Here is an 11,469-nt window from a genome sequence, read left to right on the forward strand (position 1 = left end):
CTGCCGGGTTGCATCCGACCAATGCAAAAATACAAGCCATTCAGAAGGCATCAACTCCCACCAACAAAACGGAACTACAAGCCTTCTGGGACTTTTAAATTTTTACATGTTCCTACCCCACAAGGCATCAGTGACAGAACCTACACTGACTCTTGGACAGTAAAGCTCCATGGTTTGGGGTTGAAAAGAGGGGAAAGCATTCCAAGCTGTCAAAAGTCTGCTGACGTCAGAGAGCATGCTAGTCCAGTACAATGACTGGAATGAACTTTTGCCACTGGTTCTAGCCTGTAACGTTTCCCCCTATGGGGTCGGACCCATCTCAGGCATAGACTGCCAAATGGCTCCAAAGCCCCAATAGCATTTTTTCCAATAAGCCTGCTTTCTGCAGAAAGAAACTACAGCCAGGTCGATAAAGACGCCCTACCAATCGTAGCTGGCATAAAATGTTATCACAAATGTCTATGGCCGCCATTTCAATTTGGTGACTGACCCAGAAGCCCCTTCTCGGACTTCTGGCTGGCGATCGACAGACACCACAGGTGCTGCCCCCACGAATGTCCCAATGGATGGTTTTCCTTGCAGCCTACAGCTATATACTCTCCCACTGCCCCAGGAAGCATCTTTCCCACATAGATGCCCTGAGACGCTGCTTGTTGCCAACCAATGTCAACGACCCAGCCCCTGCAAGTTTGGTCCTACTTGTCAACGAATAGACATTGCAACTCACTCTGCTAGGGACATATTGGCTCAAGTCCTGGACTGGATGAGAAGGGGGGGCACGAGGGCCAGAATTCAAGCCATTTAAAATAAGGCAGCACGAGCTACAGCTCAGCAAGACTGCCTGCTATAGGGAAGCAGGGGAGTGGTTCTAACCTCATTACAGGAATTGATCTGGCTGCCTTATACGAGGGACAACCAGGTATAGTGAGGATGAAGGCATTGGGCCACAGCTATGTATGGTGGCCCAACATAGACCAAGCTATCATGGAGTGAGTATCCGGGTGTAAGCGGTGCCAGGAAGCTAGGCCAACACCTCCCAGGGCCCCAAATCGGGACTGGGAGACTCCCTGGGGGCCTTGGTCCAGAGTGCACATTGATCTGGCAGATTTCTTCCAAGGGCAAAATTTCCTTATAGTCGTGGACTATATTCCACGATACAGGAATATATAGTCAATACAGAGACCACTGTATTCAAAGTGGTTAGAGGTCATCCTCATGGCATCGACCACATCTGAGGCTGTAATGCGAGCCCTGGAAAAATTGTTCATGACCCATGGGTTGCCAGATCTACTGGTTTCAGATAATGGGCCTCAATGAGCACCCGGAGGCTTCAGCTGGTCCAGAATGCAGCCACGCGGGTTGTCATGGGGGTACCTAGGTGCTCCCATGTTACACCCCTTTTAGGCGGCCTGCACTGGTTGCCGGTTGTTTTCCGGGTGCGATTCAAGGTATTAATTATGACCTTTAAAGCGCTCCATGGCTTAGGCCCAGGGTACCTGCGAGACCACCTACTGCCACCAGTAGCCTCCCACCGTCCAGTACGATCCCACAGAGTTGGCCTCCTCAGGGTGCCATCGGCCAGACAGTGTCGGCTGGTGATCCCCAGGGGGAGAGCCTTCTCTGTGGGAGCGCCTTCCCTCTGGAATGAGCTGCCCCCGGAGCTTCGCATAATCCCTGACCTCCGGTCCTTCCAACGCGCCCTAAAAAGTTGGCTTTTCCAGCAAGCCTGCCTGGCCTGTTAATTTTAACTCATTTTTAAATGTATTGTCTTATAAATTCGGTTTTTTTTTTTTTGAATATGTATTTAATTTCTTTTTAACTTTTGGGATGTGTGTTTTTAATGTTGTACGCTGCCCTGAGTCCTTTGGGAGAAGGGCGGCATATAAATCCAATAAAAACAAACAAACAAACAAACAATTTACTTCTGCCCCATTTGAGGGGTTCCTAGCGAGTCAGGGAGTCCACCACGCCCTGACCGCCCCTTTTCACCCTTCGAGTTAATGGGCAGGCAGAAAGGATGAGGTGCTCATCCAAGGAGGCACTGGGGAAAATGGGCATCGGGGACTGGCACACTAAAATAGCACAGTACCTATTAGTACAGCATGCCACTCCTTGCTCAGTGACTAATCGCAGCTCAGCATGGGGGCCAGTGTCTATGCCCGAAACTACTTGGGCAGCCCATTGTGGTTGCCGGACATGATTGTAGAGGTAACAGGACCCTATTCTTACAGGTGGAAATGGGGGATGAAAAATTATGGAGTCAGCACATCAATTGAGAGGGCAGGGAGGGGCTACGCTATACCAATGCTTAGAGCAGGCGCAGCAGAGGTCCCGCACACTCAATGCAAACGGAGGCCGCGAGCGCCACCCCAATCGAAACACAGAAACAAGTGACGACACCCGAGGGATAGACTTATCATTGGAACCGGGCCAGTCCCTGTGAAAATTGCTGCCAGCAGTAGCAGTGATGCAGTTTCCAAGCAATCTGGGAGCCACCAAGAACTATCCTTCTGCTCCAGCCGGTAAAAACTAACTGAGAAGATCTGGGGGAATCATGCACTAGCTGGGATGCCTAAAGGACTACACATGCAAGGAACTTTCTAGGTGGGAAGGAGTGCTGTGTCTGAAGTTTCCACTCCGGTCTGCTTCCTAGAGGACGCTGCTCTTGCACCTGATTGGCTGCCTGTCTGACAGTTGAGTATAAAAGGAGCTGTCAGACAGAGCTTCAGTTGTTGCAAGCAGCTGAACAGGCACTGTGTTAGCTGCAATGTTCCCTCTAAGCTGTGCAGGTGCGCGAGTGCGCACTTGACAGGAAAACACTGCGCAGCAGTTTCCAACTGCCGCGCAATGATTTCTAATGTCACAGCATAACATTTGGCAAACTTCCCTTCCCCACACATCTCCCAAATCAAAAACTGCTGCTTGACCTGCCTCCCCACAAAAGCACCCAATCCCGGCCTTCTCCTGGGGGGGAGGGGGGGAAGAACCCGGACAGTAGTGGATCAATGCATCAATGCATAGAAAGGGGGGGGGGAGACGTGGAGGATTACACCCCACCCCCCATCACATATAATCCTTGATATGTGTCCTATGTTCCACTCTCTTTTTTAAAGCCTTCTAACTGATTAGTAATCCCTTCCCTTTTTGGAGAAGAAATAAAAGTGGGCTTAATCCATTTTCTCCTCTCCGGGCACAATGGTTCTTTCCCCCTGCAAGCTCTGCCTGCGGCAAACAGCCGGTGCCATTCGAGAAAGGGGGGGAAGAAACTACTCACGGTGTTAATTGGGGGGGAAATAATAATAATAATCAACAACTGTGCTCCCCTGACCTTTTAAGCTGCTGGAGAAAGTGCTCGAATTGCCTGGTTTCAGCTCCGCTTTGGAAGCAGTTTCCTGCCTGCCACCTGGACGGAACCATTTGACCTGGGAAGCCGGGGGGAGAGAAGGAGGCGGCTAGTTTTGTCTCTCTTACACCCTCCTGGGGAAGCAAATGGTATCACCTACTCTAGTCCCATTCATTTTTAGCGTCTTTGGCACCGTCGACTGCTTGAGAGCATCCCCTGCGGAGCTGCGGCCTGGGAATCATGTGCTCTGCACAGTCCTGTTATATGTTTCTAGCCAGCTGGGCATTTAAGCTAGATTCCCTCAGCTATGCTGGCTGAAGAATTCTGAGAGTTGAAGTCCACATGTCTTCAAGTTGCCAAGTTTGAAGACCTCTGATCTATCTACTTGCTTTCCCCGTCCCCTATGCTGGCTGGAGAATTCTGCGAGTTGAAGTCCACAAGTCTTCAAGTTGCCAAGTTTGAAGACCTCTGATCTATCTACCATCCTGCGCTATTTGGAACCGATTGCGTAAAGCCCCGGCGACCAGCGCAACAAAGTGTATTCGGAATGGTTGTTAAAGATAGACATGAGAAACTGTAAGATGAGACAGGCTTTCACTGAATAACAGTGTACATTACCGTAAACACTATGCAAGTATTTTAATATTGCAGACTTGCAGTAAGTAATACTGATATTATATAACACTTTTAATTAAGCGGGTACCTTGAATAAACATAACTTTGAGTTTCAAATAACACTGATTTCGTTGTTGTCTTGGATGACATATGTGAAAAAAATTCAGGTGCTCAGGCATGAAAATGTGCTGCTCAAACACTATACTTTTCCTCTCATACTGAAAAGAAATTAGAGGGAACATTGGTTAGCTGCCCCGGTGGCAACCACTTCTTAGAAATAAATGTGTTAGCTTTGAAATTCTATCTCGCCTCCATTCTTAACCTGCTGCCTCCAATACATAATAGAGAGAAAGGAGCATACCCAAAAGGAGGGAGAGTTTTGATTAAACAGCACGCAGCAACCTGGAACCAGCAGTCATTTGGGACTCAAAAGGCTCCCCGTGGATGCATGCTCTGGCATAACTACAGCGTGGGTACCCTCAAAATCAGCAGTGGACTCGGGTGAGTGCCGGCTGTGGGGAGAGAATCCCAGGAGAAGCATGTCACTCGGAATAAGCCGGGAGAAAAAGAAAAGAGGCGGGAAGCCCAAGTGCACGGTTTCTTCTCCCACACAGCTGTACCTCGCAGCTCTGTGTTGCAAGCTCTGCGTCTGGCGTTGAGGGACGAGGAGTGCAGAACTGCTCCCTCAGAGGGCACATTCGCTTTTCCTCCTAAGCTGGAATGGATCAGGCATGGCGGGAATGGAGGGAAACGGATGCTGCCGTTGATAGAGGAGGTGCCACCATTGCCTACCTGGCGGCTTGTATTGCTTCCCTAAAACCACGACGACACCACTACCACCAACACCCCTCCTCCTGTTTTTCCGACTTGCCAAGAATTCAATCTAGAGTAGCTCAGTTGAATCTTCACCTCAGAGCTGATGAGATCGTTTACAATATTGGGAGTACGGAGCAAGCAAGGATGGGGAGGCAATCATGTCCTAGACAAGGTGGAGGTTTGGTTTGGGAAGGACTGTCCGAGCCACAAATTAGACACTTGTGTGGGCACAAGGGGAGGATTGGCTGGGAGGGGAGGGTCAGGGGTGAGTGTAGTCAGTTTCAGCTGGCTCGTCAAACTGCACAAAAAACTAGTTACCAGTTCTCCCGAGCTGGTATGAGCTGGCTGAATCCCACCACTGCCTCCGATGCCCAGGGCTCTAGAGTGAAAGGAAGGAAGGCCTTGAGCCTTCAACTTTGTACTTTCATTCCAGAGCCTTGGGCTGCAGCTTGTTGGCCTTGGCCCGCTCAGCCTCTTTGCCTACCCAGCACACACACACCGGGCCTCTCCCCTCAGTACTCAGCCTCACCCAATGTTTTGTTTTCACATGTGCGCTTCCCCCGGGATGGGGTGGGATGGGTCTGGGTAAAACAACACGGGCTAGCCCCTTTAATTTTCCAGGACAGCCCCGCAGGAGGGATCTAGCCCACGGTTCTTGAGTTTGACACCCCTGTTCTAGAGCCTTCTCTTCCTGCCTGATTCACCTACACTCCTTCCCTTACATGCTCCCTCTCTCCTCTCTGTTTAGATTTTGACCTCTTCTCATCTCTAAGGGCTGGTGAAAGAGCTGTCTGCTGAAGAAGTTCATCTTCCATCTCTGTATGAATGTACCGTATTTTTCGGAGTATAAGACACACCTTTTTTCCTCAAAAAAGAGGCTGAAAATCTGGGTGCGTCTTATACATCAAATACAGCATTTTTTGCCTCCCAAAGCTCCGGGTCTTCACCAAAATGGCCGTGCATAGCCTTATGGAGGCTTTCAGAGAGCTCCTGGGGGCTGGAGAGGGCAGAAATGAGCAAAAAACGGGCCGTCCCCCCCCCCCAGCAGCACTCCATAAGCCTCCAAAAAGCTATGCATGCTTTTTTTTTAAACCAAAAACGAGCCCGTTTTTGTGAAAAACAGGCCATTTTTCACTAATTGGGGGGGGGGGCGGGACTCTCCCAGGAGCACTCTGCAAGCTCCCCCAAGGCTATTTATGTCTTTTTAAAAAACGGGCCTGTTTTTGGAATGTTTTTTTTTCCTTTTGGAAAGCTCTTTAACTGATTGATGAGAATTACATTGATCAAGTGCTGTGCCAGCAGAAACAAAGTCTTAGGTGCTGCAGATTGTCAGCGATTTCCTTCTCCAGCACATGGATAAATACACCTGGAAACATCTCCCTCCCTACCTACTGTATTTCTCTTTCTCTCTGTCCCTCCATCTACCGACCTACTCTCTCTCTTTCTCTCTCCCTATCTACTGTATTTCTTTCCCCCCATCTACCTACATACCTATCTACTCTCTCTCCCTCCCTCCCTCCCTATCTACTGTATTTTTTTCTATTTCTCTCTCTCTATCCCTCTATCTACAAACCTACCTACTCTCTCCCTCTCCCTACCTATCTACTGTGTGTCTCTGCCTCTCTCTCTATTTCTCTCACTATCTCTCTACCTACCTACCTACCTACCTACTCTCTCTCTCCCTACCTACTTACTGTATTTCTCTCTCTCTCTTTCTATTTCTCTCTCTAACCCTCTACCTACCTATCTATACTCTCTCTCTACTTACATTCTGTATTTCTCTCTCTCTCCTCTCTCTCTATCGCTTTATCTACCTACCTAACTACTCTCTCTCTCTCTCTCTCTCTCCCTACCCACTGTATTTCTCACTCTTTCTCTCCATCTCTATTCCTCTACCTACCTATTTTTTAAAAAATTTGCCTCTTCAAAACCTTGATGTATCTTATACTCTGGTGCGTCTTATACTCCAAAAAATACGGTAAGTCATTCAGTCGAGTGCAGAAATGGAGTTGAAATATTCATCATTTCAGCTCCATTTCGGCACTCTGCCAAAGGAATTCAGCTCCCCTTGGCAAGAGACTTTTCAGCCATCCTCCGAAGAGGGTTTTTTTCAGCAAGTGGCAGCAGATCGCAACCTACCCTGCTGGCCTCTTCATTGATTTTTCTGGGTAAACATGACAAAAGATTGGAAATGGCAATTACATGATCGTGGGGAGCTTGTCAATCGGTCATATATGCAAATAGGTTACAAAGCAACCAGATCATAATCATGTGACCATGAGGATGACAATGCAATGTTCTGTAATGACTGAAAGTGCTTTATGGACCTAAAATACCCTTTTCAATGGTATTGCAATTGTCCCTAATTCGGGACAATAGTTAGACGGCTGTAAATTGACAGCTAACTATAAAGAAGCTAAAGAGTTATTACGCATATTATTACATCAATCAGCTCTACTCCCATTTTTCTGACAAATAATAGTAATTTTAACTATTGCCAGAATCTCTTAAGAACCAATATATTATATTAAAAGGGAAAAACAGAGAACCACAAAAATATTGGATTGTAGTATCCATCTCAACATACCTCACCTCTAAATCCGTATGTAGAAATACTCGCTAGATCATCAAAAGTTTGCAGTTTACTTGTAGTGAATCTTTCACACACAATATCCAAGTCTTCCTTCTATAGAAGAAAACCACATCAGTGTTTTTTAAACTATATTCTTTATATAAAGTCTAGTAACTAAACAATCAAGTACTTTACTCACCCTAATTCCAGAACCGTTATCTTGTACCTGAATAAGTTTCAAACCACCATCTTTAATTGTCAGCTGGATGTTGGTGGCTTTAGCATCTAAACTAAAAACAACAAATAATATATTGTAATGAGATATTGCCAATCCAATGACATACACGTAAATGTTTAGAATAGGTGCATGAAAATTCTAAATAGGCAACAATTTATTCTCATTATAGATTACACAGATAGAGGTAGTCTTTGGATTATGACAGCAATTGGGACCAGAAACTCTGCCATTAAGTGACATATCATAAAGCAGAAGTTTCAAACTGGCAACCCACAGGCTGGATGCGTCATGCGCAGGCCATGCCCATCCCAGCTCTGCAAAGGGAATAAATGTTGTGAAATATCATGTGATGGCAACTTGACACAATGAGTTTGACACCCGTATCATAAAGTATAACATTATATGACTCTATCACTTAGCCATAGCTGTTCCAGCAGTCCTAGTTGTCATCAGTAAACAAGGACCACATGTGACTTCCAATTTCCGACAGCTTCTTCAGTGACTTGGCTCAGAAAAAAAAAATCAGAAAATCATATCATGTGATCACAGCTGGCTATTACATCATAATAGTGAGGCAAGTGCTGAATGTCTGAATCATGATGTTACCACAGAGATGCCACAACAGCTTGATCTCCAAGGAGCCATTCAAAAATTTCAACTGATGCAAAATGCAGTTACGTGGACATTCATGTAACACTATTATTATATATAATAACATAAATATAATAACATAAATATAATAATGTATGTATGTATGTATGTATGTATGTATGTATGTATGTATGTGTGTTACAACCCCTGGTATGCCCAAATATGGGAGGGAGCTCACTACTCCCTCTTTCTGTCATTTGGCTCCCTCAGCCAGGGAAATAGGTATCTATTTGTGTTACAACCCCTGGTATGCTTATTTCCCTGGCTTAGCTGATAAGGAGGAGAGCCTGTGGCTTAGTGGCTAATATAACTGCCTAATATATAATACAGCCCTGGTTCGAATCCCAGTAAGGGTATGGATAGCTGATGAGAGCTAAATAGCTTGAAATGGATTTATACTAGTCTCCCTTTATTTATTTATCAGCACAAATACAACACAAATATAAAAAGACAACATTAAAAATAAAAATATGGTTTTCTGCCTGGGTGGTCTTCTGTGATGAGCCGAATGACAGAAAGAGGGAGTAGTGAGCTCCCTCCCATATTTGGGCATACCAGGGGTTGTAACACAAATACAAATACATACATACATACATATAATATTATATAATATAATTATTATATATAATAACACTATTATTAAACTAGCTGCACTAGTTTCTAGGTACAATTCAAGGGGATGGTTTGGGCCTGGGTTGTCTGAGGGGCTGTCATTTTCCAAGAATCTACCAGCACAATTCGATTCAGCAGATTGGGCAATGCTGCAGATCTCATCAGCCAATGAGTGTTGACTGGCAGGAACTCTGCTATAGCCTCCGCCTTGTGGAATACTCTCCCAATGGAAATAAGAATGGACTTGGTCATGTGCCAAAATCTACAGCTCTGAATATATTAATGACACTGTCTCTTGGTTTTACTATGATTAATTATCCTGGCTGTTATATATATTTTCTAGATGTTTTAATTGTTTTATTTTTAATTTGATTGTTCTATAATTTTAGAATTGTAAGCAACATAGAGTCACTTGGTTGAGTTGGATGGCTACAGATAAGGAAGGAGGGAGGAAGGGAGTTCATCTTATTTACTGCCATCATAATCTGTCCTTGTGGAATGTATTCTAGATTCCCAAGAGAGAGGAGCTGCATCCCAGAGAGCAAAGAGGTAGTGGAGCTTGGAACATTTGGTCAGCAAGAAGAGGATTAAAACTGTTTCTTCATAGCAATTACCAGAGAATCTCTGAATTTCTGCAAATACTTGCTTTAGTCTGGTAAGAGTCTGTATATAGATAAGGTACAATAAAGAAAACTACTCAGATGTAACTCCACGTCATCCTTAGGGCCTGACTGTGTCAGACCCAAGCCCAAATCTGACATGAGATCTAATCAAGTGCAGTTCTTTATTTGCTTACACCTAATGGAATCTGATCAGACAAATATTTCTAACCTAATAGATATTTCCTGGGAGATTCAAGGATATGGCTACTCTGAACTTTTTCCTCCCTTCCCCAACCAGTTGCTTGTTTTAGGCCTCTCACTGAAATGTGCCACAGGAAGTCACAATGCTATCGCCTCCATCCCCACTACTCCTTTTCCAGCTGCACATTCCATCACATTCTGAATGGTTGTGAATACCTTTTTTCCCTTTTCAGTAATGTAAAGCTATACACATGTATTTATAAATTTATTTTAAATGAAACCTTCATACTTATGGCCCACTGACAGGAGTTAACAACTTATATAAGTATAAAGGAATTTAGTGCTGACCTTGTGCAAGATGTAGGAAAGCAGCTAAGGAGTGAAGGAAGGAGCTTTATTTACTTACTTACATTTGCCTTGATTATTTTTACAAATATTTTTTCATCACAATGTGAGGTGGGTTGACCTGTTGCTAAGAAGGGAACTGGAAAAATAATACAGTTCAGAAATAGAAAAAAAAGGGAGAAACTCAAAAATATTTCCACCTTAATTTTGTTCAGCATAAAATGGGACAGAAAGAAACTTGAATAGGCTTCTAGTTTCTGTTAAAATATTCTACAATAAAATAACATTAGTGGTATTTGTGTTTCTTTTTTGACCTGCCCTACCTTGAAGGCCTGACATGAATCTTGAAAGCCTGTTCTAATTTTTCTGTCCCAACAAATTCAAAGTGGGGTTATTTTGAGTTTCTTTCTTACACTACCAATAAACTCTTCTCCAAACCTCTCCTCAGTAATTGGCTTATTCCTGCTCGGTTAGCAGCTCTCATACTTTTTCTATCAGAATGTAGGTCAATTGTAAAAAAAAAAAAATTCAGGAAGACATGACATCCCATACTATCCTCAAACCGCCCTAAATTCAGATATATACTGTCTTTTATGCAATAGGTGTAATTGAAATATTCCATGCTAGGAACTATTTTTGCGAGTGTATGCTACTATACACCGCTTGCATCCCTACAACTATTAGGAGCAACCAACTCCAGGGCCCACTAGGCATATTACCAGTTCTCGATCATCTCTTTAATGGCATTAGCGGGTCGCTGGATGACTTCTCCGGCTGCGATGCGGTTCACTACTTTCTCATCTAGCCGACGGATGACACCAGCTACAAGAGCCATGACGGGACTGAACACCGAGGTTGAAGCGCGAATATTGAATTGAGGGAAAGGAGAAATTACACGCCCAAACGATCCGGTAGCTTGAAACTACGGAGGGGGGCGGGCACAGTACAAATAAGAAGGATCCAGGGAGAAAAACGCACGGTGCTCCTCGAATAAGGAAAGCGGGACTTAATTTAAAAGCCCGGGGAAGAACAAACCACCACCACCATCTTCCATGGGGCACCAAAAAACCGACAGAGCACTATTGTTATAATCTCGCGCTAAAACTCCGGGATCCAACTCATTGTTGATTGGTTGCGAGGATGCCAATCAAACTTCCTGGTTCCTTTTTTTAAAGGAACATTCTTCCGTCGGAAGGAAAACAAAAGCATAGAGAACGTTTCCTGTAGCTTTAAAAAAAAATTAAGGTGGGATTTACTAAGTAAGAGCATGCAAAACTGCTCGGTTTATTTGCACACTAGTCTCCTGTAGGGGAGTTTTTTTTAAAAAAATACTGTACATGAATTGGGGGGAATTTCTTGTAAGAGGAAAAAAAGTCTCTTACCGATTAGTGACCCTTTATTGCAAAATATCAGGCAAGTTTGCTACATCTATTTTAACCCAAGCACGCGTTATTAATTTAAAAGACTCGGATAA

At 44.5% G+C, this 11,469-nt stretch overlaps 1 protein-coding gene across 1 annotated transcript in view; it reads right to left on the reverse strand.

Moving 5' to 3' along the window:
- Positions 1-11,058, reverse strand: part of MLH1 (mutL homolog 1) — a 118,433-nt gene extending 107,375 nt beyond the window's left edge. Inside the window, exons 1-3 of the mRNA XM_081932889.1 lie at positions 10,715-11,058; positions 7,546-7,636; positions 7,362-7,460 (exon numbers count right to left, since the gene is read on the reverse strand). Of these exons, the coding sequence (XP_081789015.1) occupies positions 7,362-7,460; positions 7,546-7,636; positions 10,715-10,830 (306 nt within the window). The 5' untranslated portion in view covers positions 10,831-11,058. The remainder of the gene's footprint in view (positions 1-7,361; positions 7,461-7,545; positions 7,637-10,714) is intronic.
- Between the last annotated feature and the right edge of the window lie 411 nt (positions 11,059-11,469).

This window comes from Natrix helvetica (assembly GCF_964273705.1).
Source record: "Natrix helvetica genome assembly, chromosome: Z".
In the NCBI taxonomy this organism is placed as follows: domain Eukaryota; kingdom Metazoa; phylum Chordata; class Lepidosauria; order Squamata; family Natricidae; genus Natrix; species Natrix helvetica.